This window comes from Phodopus roborovskii, unplaced genomic scaffold (genome assembly GCF_943737965.1).
Source record: "Phodopus roborovskii unplaced genomic scaffold, PHOROB, whole genome shotgun sequence".
Taxonomy (NCBI): Eukaryota; Metazoa; Chordata; class Mammalia; order Rodentia; family Cricetidae; genus Phodopus; species Phodopus roborovskii.
Window position 1 is genome coordinate 6,443,432 of NW_026126645.1, and position 23,167 is coordinate 6,466,598.

Genomic DNA, 23,167 nt, shown 5'->3' on the forward strand with positions numbered 1-23,167 from the left:
TTGCTGGCTACCCAGCCCAGCTTATCAGTGAGCCCCAGAAAAAAGGTGAGGTGGCTCAGTGATTAAAGGCACTGAGTGCACTTCCAGAGGACCCAGGTTCGGTTTCCAGCACTCATGCAACGGCTGGTATACAAAATGGTGCACAGATATCTATGTAGACAAACTCTCACACACAGTTTTGTTTTTAAAAGTAGATGGTGTCTGGGAAACAACATCTTGGGCTGTCCTCTGGCCTCTAGGAGAATGCACCCTCCACACATTCACATACACACACACACACAAAAATTACTATAATAACGCCAGGTGGTGGTGGCACACACCTTTAATCCCAGTACTGAAGAGACAGAGGCAGGCTGATCTATGAGTTTGGAGCCAGCCTGGTTTACAATGTGAGTTCAAGGACAGCCAGGGCTACACAGAGAAACCCTGTGTCAGAGAACAAAACAAAAGAAAACAAAAAGCTCTATAATGAGGCAAATGAATAAGGTATTTTTAATGATTGAAAGCCATGTGACAAAGGCCCTGACTCCTGATTCAGAAATATTCCCTAACCCTACTGGAAGGGCTGGAGGGATGGCTCAGTGGTTTAGAGCACCAGCTGCCCTTCCAGAGGAGCCGGGTTGGATACCCAGCACCCACATGGAGGCTCACAACTACCTGGGACTCCAGTTCCAGGGGACCTGGCGCCTTTCCTGGCCTCTAAGGACCCTGCATGCATGTGGTACACAGACACACAAGCAGGCAAGACGCTCTATGTAAAATAAAGATTAAAAAGTAGCATCTATAAGGATACATAGTAAAGAAACAGACCCAGTATCAGCTGGACTTCTTACCATACAGCACTCTGACTGTCCAAGATGCCAAATCCCAAAACAAACAGATGACATCATCTGGGGATGGGGTAGAGGGACACACTGGTGGCCCAGGCTTCAGGGGCACAATGCCCAGTATCTGAATCCTACATCTACCCCCTCCCTGCTGTGTGATTACACAAAAGTCACTGTACCTCTCTGGGCCTGAGTCCTCAATGATTTAAATTTTTAAAAAAAGTGTGGGATTTTGTAAGTATCTGCTACAAAACACCCATTTACCTATCTGTGTCAGATCTAATGGGTGCATAGGCAGAAACAATTATAAAGAGGTTTAGTTTTATTGTTTCAGTTTTTTTGAGCCCAAACTGGTCCCAGCATTTCTCTGTAGCTAAGACGGGCCTTGAACCCCAAATCCTCCTGCCTTAGTCTCCCAGTGCTAGGATTACTGCAAATAGCACTGTGTTGGGCCATAAGGAGGCCTTTAACTAAGATCAGCTGAGTCCAATCTGATTTATTTATCTATTTTCCTATACTGAGATGTACTTCGGTGGCGGTTAGGTACCACCAGCGTGGGCAGCAGCTGGCTGTCAGGGAGAAGGCCATCACCTCCCTGTATCAGGAAGACTCGACACTCACTCCCTAGGCATGACCTCCCTCACTGGGCCCGGGTAGCTGCTAACTCACTCTGTGTTAACTTCCAATAACTCAGAGACGAGGCTTAGAGAGAAAGGGATCGGTCCAAGGTTCAGAACGGGGCTGCAGGCATTTCTGTGTGGCTTCGCCTCTCTCCCACTGGGAAATGCCCCTGCCTCGCTGACCATTGTGTGCTCACACTCTCAACCTCCCTCCCTACACATGCCCTGGGCTGTACTTACTGAGCCCGATCTTCGCCAGGTGTAACCTGTTGACCCAGGAGATCTTGCTCAGGGGGTTCGGTGTAATGAAGACCACCATGAAGCTGATGGGACGGCCAGACCTGTGGAGGGCAAGATAAGGCAGGACCCCATGAGTGCCACTCAGATCCCCAGAAGGCCTTGGCTCTTTTCCAACCATGTCCCTGGAGACGGAGGAAGGCCTGTGGCCTGGCAAAGCCCCGCCCCCTTGGGGAGACCTCACTCACCCTCTGTGATGGGCAGGGGGCACCTGGCTAGAGAAGCTAAACCATTCTCGGCAGCCCAGTCCCAGACCTCCACCAGCCCTGGCTTTATGGCCAGCTAAGGTCCTGGTATCACCACCTGCCAGAATTCCACGGCTGAAGGAAAGGACCTCACACTGTCTCTCTCCAGCACCTGACACAGGGCAGGCACTCAGGAGATGGTTGCAGAGTAGACATGCATGCCATATGGAAAAGAGGAAGGAGGGAGGGAGGGAGGGAGGGAGGGAGGGGGAAATGAACAGGGAGACAGGATGGGAAGATGGATGGAAGGGAAGGACGGGGTGAAAGAAGGGAGGAGGGAGAGATAGAGAAGACGGTCGGGGTTGCCTTAGGGCAGCTAGAACCCCTTGAAAGTCCTATGAGCAATCAGCCCCTGGGAGGTGGGCAGGACTATCTCTCACTCTCTAGGGAGCTGGGGAGAGAGGAGGCAGCAGGGAAGGGGACAACCTGGACTGGCGCTCAGCTGCAGACTCCCACACCCAAACACCAGGACCCTGCTCTCTCTCCCTGCAACTCTGCACCTGCTGCCATGACGCCATCTTCCCCCACCCAGAGGCCCACACCTGAGCAGTGTGCACTTCCCTACACAGGACTGTACCTCCTTTCACAAGCAAAGCCCGGGGGTTCTGAGCCTGCCCCTGCCCCTGCCCAGCCCCCGGCCCCAGCCTCATTTGCTTGTTTGTAAAGCAAGGATACTGAGGGATATCCTACATAGCCGGAAAAGGGCCAAGTAGACACCTTTCCCTGTTAGTCACTGTCTCGGGACTGCTTCTACACAGAGAGAGGTCCCACAGCTCCTGGGCTCGGTCCTGTGAGAAGAGCTCCTTAAAACGGGGAGGCCGGGTCTATGAAGAGGATCTGGGATGCCACAGGCTGGGGTGAGGAAAGAGGGTATGACTCAGTCTGAGTCTGCCAACAGAGAACCAAGCCGACCAGGGTGTCACAAGATGTTCAGACATTCATTCCGAAGTACCTACTATGTGCCAGGTGCTAGCGGGGGCGTGGTCCACAGTGGGTGTGTACTGTCTTAACACAGCAGTCCTGACAGGCAGGAGGCCCCAGGAGCTCTCCCTCTGTCTCTGTCTCTGTCTGTCTCTGTCTCTCTGTCTCTCACTGTCTCTGTCTCTCTCTATCTCTCTCTGTCTCTCTGTCTCTCTCTCTGTCTCTCTCTGTCTCTCTCTCTGTCTCTCTCTGTCTCTCTATATCTCTCTGTCTCTCTGTGTCTCTCTGTCTCTGTCTCTCTCTGTCTCTGTCTCTCTGTCTCTCTCTGTCTCTCTGTCTCTCTGTCTCTCTCTGTCTCTCTCTGTCTCTCTGTCTCTCTCTGTCTCTCTGTATCTCTCTCTGTCTCTCTCTGTCTCTCTGTCTCTCTGTGTCTCTCTGTCTCTGTCTCTCTTTGTCTCTGTCTCTCTGTCTCTCTCTGTCTCTCTCTGTCTCTCTGTATCTCTCTCTGTCTCTCTGTCTCTCTCTGTCTCTCTGTCTCTCTGTCTCTCTCTGTCTCTCTGTATCTCTCTCTGTCTCTCTCTGTCTCTCTGTCTCTCTGTCTCTCTCTCTCTGGGCATCCCCTTCCACTCACTGGCAGCACACCCCTTCCTCCCAGATGCCCCCTTGCCCCCTTACTTGTCAGGTTTCCCGGGCAGTAGTAGCCTCAGGCGGCACTTGTTGGCCGAGTGGATCTCCTCCTCCTTCACTCGCATCAGCCTCTGCAGGGCCAGGCACCAGTCTTGGGCCACAGTCATGTTCAAATTCTAGTGTTGGGGAGGGAAGGGGTCACCACAGTCTCCTGGCTTCCCCCAAACCACACAAGTCCTAACCCAGTGAGAGCACCCGGGAAATGGACTGATTTAGCCACATAGGAGGCAATCCCACCTATACCCGGGACTTCCTAGCCCTGGATGAGAGCCCTCCAAGATGCTGCTTCCTCCAAGAGGGACACCCTCCATATGGGATGCTCTGCAGCCTGGGACAGAGGCCAAGGGGGATCTGTAAGACCTCCAGCTACTGCACAAAGCCAGATGTGTACAAAGGCTGCTGAGAGGGTCAGGGGATCCCAGCCTTTACCACTGCTCCGTGCTCAGAGCCAGGGGGCAGAGAAGTATCATGCAGGGACACCCCTCACCACCCCTGGGGTCATGCCCACCTGGTAAGTGCCATGCAGGGTACTGATAAGCAGGGTGATTTGCTCCACCACTGCCAAGTCCTTCTGCAGATCCTGTAGCTCCTGGAAGAGGCGCGGCGGGCCCAGGTACACCTTGTCTGGTAGAGAAGACACCGGACTCAGCCTTGGGGCTGGGGCAGGTAAGCATCTGCCGACAGGGAAAAGTAAGCCATGTCCATAGAGAAGAGGCAATGGGAACGCTGGAGGAGATGAGACCAGGGAGAGAGGTCCCAGCAGAAGGAAGGTGTCACACCTGGCATGATGACATAAGCTCACAAGGACCATAAGATTAAATCAGCCATGCTTGAAGAACTAAGGAGCCTACAACAGGCCAGAATGTGATGGATATGGACAAGCCAGAGAAGAGCATGTGCAAAGGTACTGAGGTTTACAGCAGCCTGTAAACAACAAGCTGTTCAATGACATATAGAGGACCTGCTGTGCAGGGCAGGCAGGGTCCCTGCTCTAATGGGACTTAGGACCCAGGGGGATGGGCAGCAAGGGAGGGAAGTGAATTAACCAGATGGTAGAAAATGTTTGGGAGAAAGTGTGACAAGCCAGTGGTGGGGACTGAATGGGCCTAGAGCTCTAATAGTGATACAAACACAGGGGACTCAGGGCAGCAAGAGACAGAGTGGGAGTGATTGGCAAGATAGTGCAGAGGCATCCTTGGGTGTCACCTTAGGAACAGGGTGGCACATGCCAGGCCATGGTTTCTCAGTCAGGTTACTGAGGCCTCTTTCTGAACCACTGTGAGTGGCTAAAAAGTAGTTGTGCATCCCATGCCCCCTGGATATTGTGACTTTAACGTCACATTCTGCTATGTGGGGGTCAGGGCTTTTGAGGACTTGGGGGCTAAGCCAATGGGGAGCCAGCAAAGAGCAGGGGCACACGGGATGGTAATGATGCATTGGCAGACAGAAAATGCCCAAAGGATGGATGCTGGTGCAAAGATGGAGCTCCACATAAGTCTCCATGTAGGATACGGGGCGAGGGGGACCCACTCACAGGAATGTATGCTGCATTTATACTGTGAGCAGTTTGGGTTCAACAAAACAAAATGTCACCTGTCACAACAAATTAACAATGGGGATAGGAATTTTATTTATTGTTCGGTAGTGTTATTTTTATCCAGTTTGTGTTTTGTTTGGGTTTTACTGTTGTTCAAGAGCTAAAAGCACATGTGTTAAATGCAAGGACTTTTCTGTGTCCACATTTGCATAATAATATATTCAAAACAATCTAAGGCCAACCAAGAATCTACAGAGCCTCTCTCCTTTCAAGGAGGCCAAGCTTGAGAAACACGGCTATAGGGAGACAGAGTTAGGGACATGGGGTCCCCAGAGCAACAGCCTGGGGATGGGCAAGAAGGGAGTTGAATGGGGTTGAAGGTACCCAAGGAGGGGTGGCCCTACTCTCCTGCCTCACTCACAGATCTGGAAGGGGACACAGAGGGCCAAAACAGCTGTCGCAATCATGCCTCAAAATTTCCAAAGTTTCGGAGGCCAGTGAGGCAAGCACCCAGGCAGGGCTGTGGGCAGAGCGGGAGTGGGGAAGCGAAACTCGAATGCCATATTCGCGGGAGGTGCTGTGTATTCCACTCTGCCGGGCCTGCGGTTTAGTATCTCTGGGCCCCAGGCCCTGACTGAAACCAGGGTTCCCTGCAACCACTTGTCAGTCAAGACAGTGAATACTGTCAACTTGGCAGGATCCACCTAGGAGACAGACCTCTGAGCTTTGTGAGTAGTTTCCAGACTATGTTAGCTGAAGTGGGAAGACCCACTCTGAATGAATGTGGGCAGCACCGTCCCATGGGCTGGCACCCTAGACTAAATAAAACAGAGAAAGTAAACTGAGCATCAACCTTCACCTCCCCTTGCTTCTGGACTAGGAATGCAATATGACCGGTCATGCCCTCCTCCCTACACTCAGCCTACAAAGTCCATGACAGGGCCCTGGCCCAAGCTCAAGTCACCAGACACTGGCATGGGGAAGAGGAGGAAGAGTTACTTGACACAAGCAGCAAGAAAGACAGACTGGGAGGGAGGAGGCTTCAGTCAAAGGTAGTACACTCCCTTGCCAGGACTCAGAGAGGCTACATCAGAGGCCAGGAGGGACAATAGGAGGCAGGCAGATGTCCCCAAGAGGGGCACACAGGCCTCTTCCCCAAGAGCATCGGAACACTGAGGTAGCAGCTGCATAGTACACTACATACATATACTACATCTGAAATAAGCTCTGGGAAAGGCAGAGGGGGCACTAACGGGACAAAGGAGAAAAGCAGCCAGAGGCCACTGCAGTGGTCCAGATGCACAGTGGTGGTGGCCAGTGTGCAGCTGAGAGCAGACAGGGAGATGCGGCCAGGCAGGACACTTGTAAGCTGTTACCCTGTCTCCCAACAGAGTCTGAGAACCTGGGTCAGAACAGGGAGACACGGGCCCAGGAAGGACAGACAGACAGACCTGAGTTCTCTAGCACCCCAGGAGGCACACTGGGCACAAATAGAAGGCACCTGTCCAAGGTCCCAAGGGAGGCAGTTAATAGTTCACGCTTGGCCTCTGCTGCTGTGTGAGCTATGCGTGAAGGAGTCTAGCACTGGATGGGGAGTGTGTGCAGGGTGTGAGGCACAATGAGGCCACAGGAACATACAAGTGCAAGTGAAAACACAGACCTGCCCTGAGGTACAACAGCAAGAGTCTCTAGGGCCAGCCCCCGCCAGCCTGTGGTCCCTGGTGCAGGTTATACACTTGGCAGGTGAGGGTCGCAGGCAAGCAGTACTCACTCTGGGCCTGCCCTGCAGCAGTGGCCTTCTTGGCGCCAGCATGCTGGATGAGCAGATTGTCCTTGTCGTAGGCACCGCCGTCCTGGCCCACTTCCACTACCTGCACCTGAGGCAGCGCTGTGTTCCACTTCACCACATACTTAGGTCCCAGAGGCACCAAGCTGCTGATCTCGAGTTGGCCCCTGCAGGACGGAAGACAGGCCCTGGAGATCCTGCTGCAGCCCAGCCCAGAGGCAGCACAGCTCCCAGCACCTCAGCTTAGCCAGGCTCCGGACAGCCCAAGCACGTGACCTCAGGCCCAAACCAAGCCAGGCCACCGCAGTGCAGGGAACCCACACCAAGGCATTGCACCAGGGAGCCCAGGTCCAGAACCAGAGTCACAAGGCCGAGTCCCCAAGCCACAAGCTACCTACCTGTGGTTGGAGGGCCTGGAGAAAAGACAAGAAGGATAGGTGTTATTGGGTGGCGCATTCCTGTGGGGCTGAGAACTCTGGGGCTAGCCACTGGCCTGAGCAGCAGACATGGAGGGGGAGAGAGCTCCAGAGTGGAGGCATGGCCACCAAGGCCAGGTGTGAAAGCCTCCCTGGGGCTCAACCAGTTCTTACAGCCACCTTGCCAGTGGCTTCAGGATCCCAGGCAGGAGACTGATGCTCAGCAAAGTTAAGTGACTCCTCCGAATTTGCAAACTGGTGTCCCCAAACCCTAATGCTAGCACCCCATTCTTCACACATGATCAACTGTAATCAGCATAAGGCTGGGAAGGGCGATGGTCTGGCCCTGTCCCTGCTGGATGTCTGGACATAGTGAGACCTAAGATTCAAAGAACCTGGGATCGTCGAGATGGCTCAGTGGATAAAGGTACTTGCCACCAAGCCTGATGATCTGAATTCCATCCCCAAGATCCAAATAGTAGGAAGAGTAAAAATTGATTCCCAGAGCAATTGTACCCTGATCTATTCTCTCTCTCTCTCTCTCCCTCTCTCTCTCTCTCTCTCTCTCTCTCTCTCTCACACACACACACACACACGCACACACACATACACATACTTCTCTCTCTCTCTCACACACACACACACACTGTTTAAAAGGTTTTAGAAAGATTCAGAGCATTTGGAGATTAATGAATGAATGAATGTGTGGGTCAGTGAGTGAGCACCCACATCCACCTGTGGCAGAGGCTTCCTTGCCAAATCTCCCACCAAGCCGGAAGCAGGGAATCAGCACAGAGCAGGCTCCATAGCTGACGGGTGAGCGGATGGAGAGACAGGGTGACAGTGGGTGTGTGAGCCTGGCAGCTCTGCTTACTCCCCTCCCAGGACCTGTGATCCATAGCCACAAGGTTTCCCAAGCCCACTGTGGCCACAAATAGAAATGCACAAACCAATGCCGGGTGCAGAGTGTAAATGAGACTCTAAACACACACAAACACACACACACACACACACACACTCACTCACGCTCACGCTCAGCACTGTGAGTACCCAAGCTAGGAAGTGGGAGAGCTGGCCTCAGTTGACATTCATTGGACACTTTCTGGCCTGACTCTAACAGCTGCACCAGGCTGTGTCCCAGGCTCTTAAAGTGTCAGGTTTTGAGAACAGAGATCCTCCCAGGATCCTGCTATAAAGGTCACAGCATGAATTCTAGGAGTGCACCATAGAATAGTCCCCACTCCTTACACCTACAGGGCCACACAAGGGACATCTGTGAGTTCCCTTTCCGGTAAGGTCAGGAGGATTGCAGAGCACAGGTCCCAGCTCCCAGCTCTCATGGCCTGGGGCAAAGTGGCCCCACACGTTACATCACTCAAATGGTCAAGTGAAGCCAGCGGTCTTGGCATCTGTGTGGACTCCCGTGCTAGCCAATGTGAGGTCCCAGCGCTTAAAGCAGCTGCAGGCCACACCAACTGTTTCTGCTATCTCAGGCTAAGCCCACACCCCAGTTCTGGATGTTTCTACAGCCTCCCATGGGCTGGAAACCATACTCCTAGAGGCAGAAACTGCTCTGGGGGAGGGGGAGTGGATACAAATAGCCCTGACATCAGGAACCCATGTGAGCTAAAGAAGCAGGGATCTGGGGTAGACACAAGGAAACCCTCTTCAATTCCAAGGTGCAGGCTCAGCTACTAAGAGCAGAGTCTGTAGCACACAGACCTAGTAAGAGCAGAGTCTATAACACATGCACCTACTAAGAGCGGAGTCTGCAACACACAGACCTAGTAAGAGCAAAATCTGTAGCACACAGACCTACTAAGAGCAGAGTCTGTAGCACACAGACCTACTAAGAGCAGAGTCTGTAGCACACAGACCTACTAAGAGCAGAGTCTGTAGCACACAGACCTACTAAGAGCGGAGTCTGTAGCACACAGACCTACTAAGAGCGGAGTCTGTAGCACACAGACCTACTAAGAGTGGAGTCTATAGCACACAGACCTACTAAGAGCGGAGTCTGTAGCACACAGACCTAGTAAGAGCGGAGTCTGTAGCACACATCCCTGGGCTGTGACTAACAATGAGTCTGGGGTCAGAGGGTAACCCTGACTAGTCTAAATCCTGGCATTAGGGGTCAAGGAGACAGGGCATGAGGGAGGTGAGAGGAAGGTGAAATGTCTGAGACCTCATGGGGCTGTCGCGGGACCATGCCCCGAGGCTGGGGAGGGAAGAGTAGACAAGAAAGGGGGTGCCCCACCCCACTCCGGGCTCTTACTTGAAGTTGATGTTGGCACAGACCAGCATGTCATTGAGCAGGAAGACCCTGCGCTCCTTGGACTTGATCAGCTGCCCACGGTCTCCATACACCGTCTCCGTTAGCGTCTCACACAGAAGCAGCTGCCGCTGTCCAGAGGTCAACAGCTGGAGAAGGAAGGCACAGAGAAGGTAGGTCAATGCCGATGTCACAATCTAGGATGCTTCACGGACTGCCAGGCCAGAGGTTCAGAACCTCTCCCACCTTCCACAAAAGGAGACCAGCAGTGTGTGGTGTGATGTACACCTACAGTAACCTACAGTAACCCCAGCACTCAGGGGTTGGGGCAGGACCATGAGGTTCATGCCAGCCTGGACTATGCGGTGAGACCTCTCCCAAACAGCAGAAGGCATGGGAAGTGCCTCACCATGGAGTGATTGCCTTGAACACACCATGTCCTGGTTCCAAACCCAGCACCACACAAAGCAAGTGTGGTGGCACACCCTTGTAATCCCAGCCCTTGGGACTGAGGGCAGGAGGGTGGCAAGTGCAAGGTCAGTTTCAGCTAACTACGGAATTTGAGAATAACCTGGGCTAGAGATTCTGGAAACAAAGAGAAACAAAGAGGGCAGTTTCGAGAGGGAGAGGAGGACCGAGAGCCAACACCTATCACTAGATAGCAAGATACACTAAACAGGGGAGCCCAGAGCACATACATTGGGGTCTCTACTTCAGGGAGAACCTGGGGAACCTGACTAGTCACCCTTGCCGGAGTGAGCCCAGCAGCCTCTTCTTCGGGTGAGCTGGTTTCTGCCATCATTCCCATGTATCGTGATCCCATAACCACCTTCACCAAATACACACTCTAGAGTGACAGACACTGACTCTGAGCAGCGCCTGTGCTCCCCAGCTGGGCAGTCACAGGACACTTCAGTCGGGGCCTCGGTACATCCACTGCTCAGATCACACGAGTAATGAACATGGTATCTACCAAGTCAATCCCCAAAGTCACTAACCAGGCAAACACGGGCTCGAAGGTTAGCATGGATTTCAAGGCCGCAGCAGAGCACATTAAACGGGCCCAGGGCCTTACTGAGTGTGTCCCTGGGAGGGCACAGGACACCCTGCATTAGATATGCAGTGTTTAGGTACTGCTGTTTGAGACTGTCTTTGTCTTGGGGAGATGTGGCTTTCTGGGGACACCTGACCTGGAAGGAGCGCCAATGGCTTCACTATGACCTGCTGAACTTCACCAGCCCACATCATTCCTTGAAGGGCCTAGATCTGCCCGTCAACACTGCCTGTTCTAAGGAGACCAAAGCCTCTCAGATCCCAAGACCTGAGCGAGCCCACCCCACATCACAGGGGCCCCCAAGCCATCCAAATCCCTCTGAGAAGTATCTTTTTCCTATGTTTTTTTTTTAAGTGGGTCGGGGAGGACGCAGTGAAATCTGTTACTGAATAGTTGTCACTCCAACCATCTTGGTTCCAACCTCTCCCTGCTGGCCTCCCTTGAGGAGAACCCTGCTTCCCAGAGCACCCCTCAAGTGAATGCACAAACTAAGGTCCTAGTGGCATGGACCCTGCTATGTGGTCGGCACTGCAGTTCTCAGAAAAACCCCCATCTACTCCGCCAGCTCAGCCCTAAGGTACCGAAACAGATTCTAGAGGGGCGCAGTGCCCACAGCGCGCACGGGCACGCACGCGTGCACACACACACACACACACACACACACACACACACACACAGCCCCCACAGGATGACCCCCGCTGCTTTGCCCCCCTGCATTGTGTGCCAGTGCCTGGCTCAACAGGAGAGGGAGGAGTCCCACTGTTCCCACCTTACAGAAGCCCCAAGGTCGCTAGGGTCCCCACCATTGCTATGGCCCTGCTTCCCCACAGTGTCCGCAAGCAAGGCAGACAGCATAACTCAGGCAGCAGTCTCCCACACCATGAGAGCAGCTGAACTACTCTGGGAAGAGGAAAGTCCCTTGGGCTTGCGGCCGTAGGCCCTATCCCTTATGCAGATTAAAAAGGGGAAAGCCATGGCCCAGCACCCCTCTGGAGGCTCCTGAGTTGGCTGTTTCTAAACAGCCCATGGGTCTCTTTCTGCCCCTCCCAGTTTCACTTCCACTTTCCTCTGCTGATGGCCCGAGGACGGCCACTGATCAGATCCTCAGCCGCCCCAGATTGTCCCCTGGATGGAGCAGGAGCGGGCGACAGTGTGCAACTGACACCCCTGTCCACATTAGTATCCACACCTGCCCAGCTCACCCTTTATCAGGGAGAAACTGCAGCTCAGATCCCTCCATCCTCTAGCCGACAGCAACTGCATCTGGCTGCCCACCCCCTGCTACGTCTGGGCATTGGGGGATGGAGTGGGGACAGGCAGGGGAAGAGAACAGACAGCTCTTCCCGGGGCAGTGGTACCAACAGGCCTCTCTCCTCCTGCCAGGCATTGTCTGCTGCTGGAAGGAGAAGCCTCTCCAACAGGAAGCAGCACAGGGGGCTTCAGGAACTGAGGCCTCCCCTCCAGACTCATTCCAAAACAGCAGGCTTGGGGCCTGGGGAAGTCAGTACTGTCCAGAGTCGGGGAGGAATGACCCCCGAGGAAGCCACCCTGGGCAATCCTGAATAGGCAACACCCCTTTCTCCTTGCCACGCACCCCAAATCTTGGGCTTCCAGACAGGTGAAGCAAACCAGATGCCTTCGAGCCAACACTTAATGAGAAGTGGCAATAGGACCAAACGGAAGTGGGCAACCACTCTCAGATGAGGGAACCACACAGGATAGGTGCCACACCTGAGGGAAAGGTCCTCGAATCTGAGGTTGATAGCATGACCCAAAATGCTGCCAATGACTTCCACTTTCTTAAAAGGACAATGTAGGCCCAAAGAGGCCTACAACATGTCTGTGGCCCCGGGCCAGACGGGGCAGCACTTGGGAGTTCCTGGAGCTCAGGACTTCAGGACCACAGCTGACCCAGCCCAGCCTGATTCCATGACCTGGTGAAGGTCAACAACAGAAGTCAAAGTCAGCAGTGCCAGCTGAGAGTTCTCCAAACCGGCCAGCATGGTGACCGGAAGGGGCTGTGGTCTCCCAGGACACCCTCCTGGACAGTGGGCATTCTTTTCACACTGCTGAAATTCCCTTCCAGGAACAGTCAGCCACCAGCCTCAGCTCTGCTTTGGGACTCCCCAGAACATCGAACATTTCCTATCGCCTCACACCATGTCGCCTCTCTGGAAACAACCATCCAGTAAGCCCTAGCGAAGTCACCTCACCTGCAGACCATTCCTGTCCACCTCCACCCTCCAGCCAGTGAGCATGGCAGATGTAGGACCTTCTGGCCTGCAGGGGGCAGTAAGGAACTCATACCAGGGCACTCACACTCCACATGCGCCAGGAAGACGGCAGCCTATAGTAGCTGACCTTGTCTTTTTTCCTCATATGTATGTCTGGCCGCCCTGGAACTCCCTACGTAGCCCAGGCTAGTCTGAAATTCTGGCTCTTCCTGCCTCTAATTCCCAAGAACCATAGGTATTTACCAGCACACTGGCTAGAACCTGCATTTAGGCTGGGGGAGGGGGCTGTAGTTCAGTGGATAGTGCACTTGCCCAAATGAATAAAAACCTAGGTTCGATTCCCAACACCGCATAAATTGGGCATGATGGTCCATGTATGTAATCTCATCATGGGAAAATAGAGGCAGGAGGATCAGAATTTCAAAGTCCTCCTCAGCTACAGAGTGAGTTTGAGGCCAGCCTGGGATATATGAGACCCTGTCCTTCCCTCCCCCCCCCCCAAAAAAAAACTCTGATTTAAATGGAGAATTCATAATCCACTCACTTTCTTGTCTCTGGTTTCTGTCCTGATAATTAGACTAATGAACAAAACTTTCCTTTGTCCTAAAATAACAGGACTCACAATGAATGTGCTATCTGGTGGCTCGGGCTCTCCACCCTCAGAGACCCTGGGCAAGCTTGGGAGCCGCAAGTGAGGCACCGTTGCACAGGACACCGAAGGGCCCGGCACACACCCACCTTGTTGAGGCTGCTGCGGTCACTGACACTTTTGGTCAGCTGTTGGATCTCTGCCACCTGGTCAGCCAGCCGCTTCTGTTCATTCAGCTTCTCAGCCAGTGTCTCCAACTCCGTAAGGGCTAGCTGCAGTGACAGCCTGTCAGGGTGGCCTCTGGGAGTGTTCTTCAGCATGTCCTGCCAGGGCCAGAGAGAGTACAAATAAGACATGCCCCACACACGTATGTGCACACATGTGCGCGCGCGCGCGCACACACACACACACACACATGCACGCACGCACGCACGCAAGCCCTCCCCTGTTTTGGAGTCTAAGTGTCGTCCCCTGTGGTCCTCACAGACCAGGCCTGAAGGGTGCAGTTGCAGTGGGGACCGAGGCTGAGGCGTAGTGAAATGAAGGCAAAATGACCATGTGGCATGTTCTAAACACATGCACAAGAGACATGTGTCCACCCATGTTCACAGCAGTGTCAATCACAATAGCCAAAGGAGGGGGCAACCGGTACCCATGAGGATGGGGACAAAATGGTAAGATAACAGTTCACCCCATGGGCCTTAGGAAGAAGGCAACTCTGACCCATGCTATAACACAGCTGAATGTTGAGGACATGACATCATCAGAGACAAACACTACGCAATTCCACTTCAGGCAGCTTCTAGAATTATCAGATTTCAGATAAAGCTGCAGGTGGGAGGGTTGGCTGAGGGGATGGGGAGGGGAATTATCATTTATTGGGCCCATATTTCAGTGAGGGGAGATAAGGAATTCCCACAGATGAATGGCAGGGACACTTGCACAGTGGGGACATGCTTGATGCCACAGCACCGAGAGACAGTGGGCCAACAGCAAATGCCTCGATGGAGCGTGAATGCTGGCTTGGTAAACAGTACTCTTAGCTCAGAGCCCACACCCACAGCGCAGCTGCTCTGCAAATAGACAGGAAGATGCTACCAGGTCCACTGCCTGGCCACTGCATCTGAGCAGCCAGGTCACCCCCTCTGAGGACTGACCACAGGGCCTTGCATGGGGCTGATGCTCCTTCAGGCATTCTGGGTTTGTTTGTGATTAAGTGACATCTGACCAAGGTGAGGTCAGTAGACTGCCTGGGCCGGGGGCAGGGGTTCTGGAAGGCTAAGCCATATTCCCTTCCGGCCTAAGCAAAAGTATAAAATACACTGTGGGCCTGAACAGATGTCTCAGCAGGTTAAAAGGCTCTTGCCACCGAGCCTGTGGACCGGAATTCAATCCTTGGGACGACCCACACAGAAGAACAGAACTGACTCCTACAAGCTGACCTCTGACCTCCACAAGGTCACTGTGAACACACACACAGACACACACAGACACACACATACACATACACACATGGGTTAAAGAGACGGCTCAGTGAATAAGAGAGCTTCCATTTCTTGCAGAAGACTCAATTTCTTAACATCCGTATCAGGTGACTGAAAACTGCCTATAATTCTAGTATGATCAGATACAACACCCCTGGCCTCCAAAGGTACCAGCATTCATATATACATGGCCCCACACAGACACATCCATATACACATTTTAAATAAAATAAATATTCTTAATGCTGCTGAGCACAATAGGTTAACCTCTCCAAGTCAAGAAAGATGAAGCAAGTCCCCAAACAGGAGTGGGCCACAGACGTGAGGGATACAAATGACCTCCCCACCCACAGCCATCCCCTGACTCTTGGGGGGTCCCAAGCAGTACCTGGAGCAGGAGGATGAACTGTGGGAATCTCTGTACGGGTTTCACCATCAGCCCATAGAGGGTGACTCGGTCTGCACTGCATACCTGCCGCCGCTGTGGGGACAAGGCTGTGTCACTTGTCAATCTTCGACAGCAAGGGAGGGTCCAAAGCCAGGGTCCAGATCTAGTCCCCATCCTAGGAACCTCTCCCTGTTTAACCTGGAATCCACACTCAGGGTCCCTCCCACTGTGGCATACTCTATGCAAGCCACACCCTCGGGGAACCTGAACAGTCACTGACAGCCTGCCAGCTAAAGGCAAAACTGGATAATCCAACAGTTTACTCTCTGCCGTCTATAGGGAACCAACATTATCATTCCCTCTATGTAAACTAAGAACAGAGGCCTGGGCCAGGGTGAGGGTGAGCATGGGGGTCTCCCTGTCCTGCTGTGCACACATCTACTTGCTTACTCCACCCACACGTTACGTGGGCCCTGGCCCATATCCCTGGCAACCTCATAGCTTCCCTAGCAGCTTCCATGTTTTCTGCCCCAGCTCAAAGCCCTTCCATGGCTCCTCAATGCTTTAAATACTCTTGCTTCACCCACGGCCTGAAGATCCAGAAGAGCCCAAACTAAACTACACTGCCCGAGGGAGGGACCATTCTTTGTAAGGTACCCCACAGCCCACAAACCCTTCCAGCCTTGCCTGCTCCCACATTGCCTCTTGTCAGTATTTGCACTGGGAACAGCCCTCTAACTATCTTCCCCAAAGCCCCTAGCAGATGGTTCCCCCTTGAGAAGGCAGCCTGGTCTATGTCCTCTTCACTGGGCAGAGTTCTCCTGCCAAAGCCCACAACATCTCATGCCCCTGTGTCCTCTTTTGGATGCAGGGCTGTGTCCCTCACCCACTGAACCCCACCACGGAGAACCTTAGAACCTTGCCACGGCTAAAGAGTCCTGTAGCTTCCCAAACTCTTGAGCCTGGAGTCCAAGACCTGGAGATGTCCATGTCATGGCCCGTGAGAACACAGGCCAACCCTGTGGTACCCACCACACAGATCCATCTGTGTGCCAGTTTGCCCAGCACCCTGTTGGGCAGGGTCCTGAGCTGACTACAGACCCTTTAACTTTATCATCTTCCTCCCAGGGAAGGAAGGGATATCTCCCTGGAGACTGGGTTCCTAGATAATCTAGCCACAGCCATGACACCAAAGTTGGCATGGCAATGTCCCTTCTCTCCTGAGGCACCTCTCCAAGTCCACCCTGTGTGAGTGTGGACTGCATGGCCCTGGGTTACCTTGAGGAACTCGAGGAATGCTGGCTTGGTGAGACAGGCCTTCTTGATGATGGACATGGCGTTGGTGAAGTTGTTCACATAGTCGCTGTACACATCTAAGACCATGGACTTGGAGAACTGTAAGAAATGGGGGCGGGAGCCACATCAACAGGGCGGGGCAAGGCAGTCGCACCCACCCTATGATGCTTCCGAGACCCTGCTCAGGGAGGAAGGAGTCTTGGAGCTGGGAAGACTGTTCCAAGGGGACAGGAAACCTGGAACTTGGAAACTACACGAGAGAGAAGGCAGCCTAGGGCAGGGATGCTGCCTGGGCCCCATCTACTTCCTTGCCAGGAAATTGGGGAGATGTGAGCTACAAATGTGAGAAGTCAGCTGACCTCTCACCATAGCCCCCTGGACACATCCACATGGGATGGCACATCTAAGCTCTCCCAAGCACTGTCATTCTCAAAACCATCCTGCCTGTTAGCTCACAACTGAGCAAAGCTGGCTTGACCATCTTGCCCACTCACTCTCTGAAGTCCGAGGATTTCAGATTGAGAAGCAGAAATCCAGCACACCCCTCATTCCACAGGTGTGGAATCTGAGCCCAAAGACATCCTAAGACCTGCCTGAGATTGTGAAAGCAAACTGGAACCAGGACCCCAGGACCACGATCCAGGCAGGGCTCTTCCCCCACCCCAGATCCCAAGGCTTCGTCCTGGAGCTATGAATGCAGCATGGGCCAGCACGTGCAAGCCTCGATGATCACGCCTGGCATGCCTAGAACCTGCACCGACCGAGTCAGGGAGCTGCCCATGAGCTTGGTCTCCAGCCATACTGCCACTATTCCCTGGCTTAAACATTGCCTCGGCCTGGCACACCTCTTCTGGAACATCAGGGCATCATGCCAGCCTCTAGACACAATGCCTGGGGGGCTCTGACGTCACTGACTTGGACGGGGCAACCGGGCGGGGGTGGGGGCTGGGCCAGCTTATCTAAGTGGGCACATACTGAGGCTACAAAGAGGTCCCCAATCTTCTCAGTGGAGTCCCACTCAGCCACGCGGGAGGACAGGGCGATCTGGAACATGGAGTGACAGTGGAGAATCTCCTTCACGCGGAAGAAGACCACCTGACACTTGCGGACACTCAGGGCCTTGGGCTCCATCTCCATGAGTGGGTTGCGGTAATCCTGCCAGGATGGGTGGGAGCAGGAATGAGACCAGCTACCTTCAAGGTCACCTGAGACAAGGCAGGCTGAGAACTGAGCAGACCCCGCCACCTCCACCCAGTAGGGGCCTTTCTGATACAGGTGAAAGCCTCCTGCCTTCTTCATGGACGTTTCTAGAAGGTTCTCCGTGAATGTGACATTTCTGTCCTGTCTCTGTCACTCCACAAATGCCCCCTATCCAAGAACTTCTGTGCTAAGCCGGCTTGGGAGCAAAAGGATCGCTACTACACCAGCTGTGTGTGAGGACTCTGGGTAGGTGACTTGAAGCCAAGGCTGGCCAGTGGGGAAGCTCAGAGCCACCAGTGTGGCTGAGCAGTGCGGTCTCAGGTCACCACAGTTCCCGGAACTCTCTCCAGTCACTTCACACTGATGCCTGGGCTTATTCATCTGGGTCCCAAACGGTCCCCACACCAGAAGTTCCCATCATTGCTGGCCTCATTCTGACATCCTTGAGGAGTCCAGGTCTTGAAGGCCCAAGCTAGACAAGGGTCCACATACATGTCACTCAAACTTCTGCTTAGCGTCCCCTGAGCACTCCAGTGTGAGGAGAGGGGGCATGGTCCTGCACACTTGCTTTGAGGACTATGTGAATGGCCGGGAAGACACAGTCCCTGCCAGGCACAAAGAGGAACACATGTCTTGACTTTCTTATTTCAGAGGCTCACAGTTTCACTCCAGAATACAGTTCCCACTGTAAACAGAGGCCTTGGAAACCCCTGGCTTCCCCACTGGTCCTGCTGTCCCTCAGAAGCAGGGCTGGCTTTTAGCCCCTTCTCTGTAAAGCTACCACAATCCCCAGATGTTCTTTATAAGATGACTCTGCAGAGCCCTTCCTGCCGTCATCCCAGAGACCCCTAGAGTCCTCTGGTTTACCTGGAGTATCCTCTTCAGAGACTCCACATAGCTGCCTTCACTCTGCACGATGGAGCCCAGGATGTGTCTGCGGACCACCTGCTCGGGCCGAGAGCACAGTCAGGACATGGGAGCCGAGGAGTAGCAGCAAACTCAAAAAGGGGAGATGACAGCTACAGGACCCAGGAGCCCCAGAGCCACATGGCACAGACCAAGAGACACCCCTGCTCTGCTGGTCTTGGGGCTAAGTGGATCTTAAGCATCCCAAACCCTTGGACTTCACCATCTCCAGACCCACAGTGTGGAACACAGAGTCCAGCTCCCTACGAAAGCCCCCCTCCCTTTCATGATCATTTGCCCTCAGATTCTAGCTAGCATAGCCCCAGGCAGCAGGCCGGTAGCTGCCACACCTCCCCACAGACCTGCTGAGGACTCAAGCCATCCGGCATGGGGCCCAGCTCTGGGGCTGGAGGTTTGAAGTCTGTCACACCAACCTCCAGGAGCCCCATATCTTCCTCTTCCGAGTCACCTGGGAAGACAAATGGGAAGATGGTACAGCTAAGGCGGGGGTGATACACCCTGCTCCAGGCTCAGGAAGTGAGAACCATTCAAAGAGCCCCGAATCAATCTGGAAACAGATGCTCCGAGCCAAGCGAGTCAGCTCCAGCTCCAGTTCCCTATGGTCCATGGCTGCTCCCCTAGAGCCTTTGGTTGAGGGAGTGTGAGAGAGAGTTGGAGGATGAGGAAATGGCCCCCTACAGGACCACTGTCCCTGCTGAGACCTACCTACTCCGCCTGCTCCAGCCTGGCATGGGCCAACCACTCATGTCCCCATCATTGGGCACTAAAAATAGTTTTCATCTGGATGCCAAAATGCAGGGAGGAAAATACAGCCGAAGAATAATCAACCCATCAACTTTGCACTACCATTTTTTTAAAAATACAAAGATACCCCAAAGGGAGCCCACTCAGCTGGTGTGACAAGGACTCCAGGCTACGAGGGCTGGGCTTAGCCTATGGCAGAGAGAGTCCAACAGCAACCCAGGAGAAAAGAAGGCCTGATAGGATGCCAAAGGGGCGAAGGGCAGGGTCATCCTCCGAGACTCTGACTTCCCCAACGAGATGAGCCCCTGCTGTTCGGAGGTTCCAGTGCCCAAGGCAGGCAGCCACGGGTAGCAGGAAGCAGGAGACAGAGAAAAAGAGAAGTAGTAGCCAGTCCAGCTGGCAGAAAAGAGGGACACCCAGTCAGGCCCTTACCTGAGCAGGACACAGAGGAGGAGGAGGACGGACAGCGAATGGCAGTGTGGGGAAGAGGGTGGGGGTGGTGAAGGCCCTCCTGCCCGGCCCACATATTGCCTGGGGCATCACCACACACCCACCCCAGCCGCCTTGTCCGAGGCTTCCTCTTCCCCCATGAGCTTCTGGGTAACATTCTTGGCCTGTGATCTGAGCCGCTCAGCTATTAATAACGCCTCCGGGGGAGGGTCATGTTAGGCCCAGGGCTAGTGGGCGGAGTGGATAGGGTGTTCCAGAAACAGTCCCCAGCCACCGGGCCTGTCTAGTCCCTTATTGGAGCCAGTGCCCCCACAAAGGTAAAGGAGGCATGGGGTGATCAGCTCCGCTAGTGTTAAAGTGTTACCTCAAAGAGAACTGGGTGTGGTCCCAACTGTGAGACCAGAGAGACTGGATTGGGGCCCAAGTCAGCGTGATGCTACCCTGGCACCCAATGCCACCAGGGCTGACAGTCATCAAAAACAATGTCGCTGTGCAGGACTCTTTCTGTGTGCACTATAACATGGTCACCGTCTCCATGGCCTAAGGAGACAGGAACACTCCATTACTAGCCCCATTGCATGAAGGAGGAAACTGAAGCACAAAACAGGGAAAAAAGCACCATTTCCACAAGACTGGAGGCGCTACGGGTTCTCCTTGGCTTGGAGCCATGTTCCTTCCAAGCACCAGAAGCCAGAAGAAGGCACTCCCCGGATGAAGCCTCCTCCCACCCGAGGTCTGGCATCTTCAGAGTCCTGTCCAGACATCACTGGCTGTTAACCTACTGTCCTACATCTTGTCCCCTTGCCCTCTTGTCCGTTGTCCCCAAAGATATAACACATCACAGGTGCTGGGCCTTGCCGGGAACCTTTTGAGGACTTCCAGTCTGAAAATGATCTGGAAGAGGGGATCAATGCCCTGGTGGGCATCAAAAGCAAGAGATGGAGGCGTGAGCGGGGCCTGAGGAACTGGGGCATCTTGGGAGAGTGGCTAGGGCAGGGAGAGGAGCCACGATAATGGCTGGGCAGGTGAGCATGGAGGCAGAATCCTCACCTCCTGCCCCAAGCAGATGCCAGGCAATGCCTGGGGCTGGCAGGTGCAGGAGGCAGCCAAGACAAAAGTAGCAAAAGGGATCACAGGACCCCCTCCACCTGCATCACTTCCTCAACCAACCCTCCCCCCAACTACCCGCATGACTCACCCCAGATGCCAAAGTGCCATCTCATCAGAGGGCTTCAGCTCTCAGCACACCCCCATACAGCCCTTCCTCTGCTCCCTCCCCCACCCCAGCTATATTTTCCTCCCAGAGCGCCTATTGTGACTGGACATTATATTACCAATTTGCTCACACTTTCACCTCCTATCACTCCAATCAGAACATTAGGTTTGCGGGAATCCAGGGCAGTTCATAGACACCCCATTCACAGTTGTATCCGGGGCCTGTGGGCTCCTATCCATAGTAGCCCACAGCAGACAGTTTATTGGATGAGTAAATGGTCAATCGATCAAATCCAACCATGGAACACTTCTGCCTAACGTCCTGGTGACTCTCTGATGACTTTAAGGACAAGCACCCAGCCAGGCCTATAGACCCGACCCTGACCTCTCACCTCGGCCTCCTCCTTCACCCTCATGCCTGTATGTTCTCAGGAAAGTCTATGACCTATCCCCTCATCTGCAAATTGGCATAAGATGCTCTTCTACACCGGTTTTGTCTCGTCTGTGAAGATCAAGAGAGGCACCCAACAAATACGCCATAAATGTTGCCCCTCAACGCCTTTTTGCATGCTCAACCTTTGCCCTAGAGTTCCATTCTCTACCTCACCTTTCACCTCTATCCATGCTCATGTCCACACTCCCCCAGAGACCTAAGAGACTAATGTCATGTCATCTAAACCATCATTCCCCACTGCACTTGAAGCCCCTGGAAGAAATACTGTTAGGTACACTGAGGACAGCGTTTAGTAGGTATTCAATAAGTAGTGGTGAGATGAAGATGGACAAAGAACATTCTAGATAAAGCCAGGTGAACCAGGAGGCAAGTAGGCAAGAGCTATGGCCACATACTGAAGGGAGGCCCCACAGCTCACAGAAGAGATTGGCCATGCCATTCAGAAGTGTGGGAAGCAAGCTGGGACTGACCCAGACATTTGGGGTCCAGTTCAGAAGAGGCCAGGTACTAGCAACATAACCCCGCAGTGTGCCCCACCCCCAGAACACTGCTGAGTGCCACCCCTGCTTACCCAGGACATCTTTCCTGTGCAGAAAGGAGACTTTGCGCATGACGGCCATCCGAGTCTTCTCCAGCCCATCCCGGGTCCCGCTCTTGGCGGCCTTCATGAGCTGGGTCATCTGAGCAGACATAGGGGGCTCATCAGAGGCTGAGGGGAGATGTGGAACCCTGCTTCAAGGGACCTCAGCCCAGACATCAGAGCTAGTCAGCTCCCTTCCATCCATTCTGGATAGGTGAGCAGCAGAGGCCAGGGGTGGCAGGGAGGGAGATGGGCTCATGCTCTAGGGTCCCTCCATGGGCAGGAGAAGGCCTGACCTCTTCCGTCTACTTAAGGGGGTAATGAGATGGGGATAGGGCCAGGTCTGGGTTCAAACCCCAGTTCTGATACTCCTCAGCAAGTGGACATCTCTGAACCTCAAACAGAAGTTAAGTGCAGTCTACCCTCCCAGGTGGGCTTAGACTGAACAGGCCAGCTCTGGGAAGGTCCCTGAAGTCTGATCCCTCTCTCTGCTAAGCCCCGCCCCTTGTTCAAGCCTCTGCCCACAGGGAGGGAAAACTGGGGCCACAGGATGCAGAAGCCACAGCCCAATGCTGCCAATAAAGCAAGCCAAGCAGGTCTTGACACCAGGGAGAGGGCGGTGACATGCTCAGAGTGGGAAGCAGATACCCTGCCACTAGGAGCCCCTGCCCCAACAATGCCAACATTCGGTATCAGAATGTTCCACAGGGCAGTGTACCTGCACCAATATGGGGACCACGGGTGACTACTGGACACTCTGAACATGCCGTGTGACTAAGAATTGGAAATCTCAATTTCATTTCATTTCACTTTCAATGGGAAAGTCACCCAGCCATGGCGTGGATGTTCCAGGAAACCCCTCCTTCCTCAGACTCTGATGAAGATGAGGATGCAAATTTGGCAGTGAAGGTTTCCCTGGATTCACTGGCCTCGCTTCTGCTAAA

At 53.7% G+C, this 23,167-nt stretch overlaps 1 protein-coding gene across 6 annotated transcripts in view; it reads right to left on the reverse strand.

The window, feature by feature from the left end:
* Arhgef10l (Rho guanine nucleotide exchange factor 10 like) overlaps positions 1 to 23,167 on the reverse strand; it is a 142,477-nt gene that overhangs the window by 43,463 nt on the left and 75,847 nt on the right. For 5 of the 6 annotated variants that reach the window (XM_051173753.1, XM_051173751.1, XM_051173752.1 and 2 more), the window contains 12 exons: positions 22,215 to 22,323; positions 19,122 to 19,228; positions 18,721 to 18,798; positions 17,629 to 17,808; positions 16,636 to 16,752; positions 15,358 to 15,450; positions 13,635 to 13,808; positions 9,612 to 9,757; positions 6,906 to 7,087; positions 4,106 to 4,221; positions 3,586 to 3,713; positions 1,688 to 1,788 (listed from right to left, as the gene is read on the reverse strand). In XM_051173753.1, coding sequence (XP_051029710.1) covers positions 1,688 to 1,788; positions 3,586 to 3,713; positions 4,106 to 4,221; positions 6,906 to 7,087; positions 9,612 to 9,757; positions 13,635 to 13,808; positions 15,358 to 15,450; positions 16,636 to 16,752; positions 17,629 to 17,808; positions 18,721 to 18,798; positions 19,122 to 19,228; positions 22,215 to 22,323 — 1,531 coding nt within the window. Of the gene's footprint in view, positions 1 to 1,687; positions 1,789 to 3,585; positions 3,714 to 4,105; positions 4,222 to 6,905; positions 7,088 to 9,611; positions 9,758 to 13,634; positions 13,809 to 15,357; positions 15,451 to 16,635; positions 16,753 to 17,628; positions 17,809 to 18,720; positions 18,799 to 19,121; positions 19,229 to 19,956; positions 20,147 to 22,214; positions 22,324 to 23,167 lie in introns of those variants that run through there. The other variant, XM_051173755.1, reaches the window with a different exon arrangement.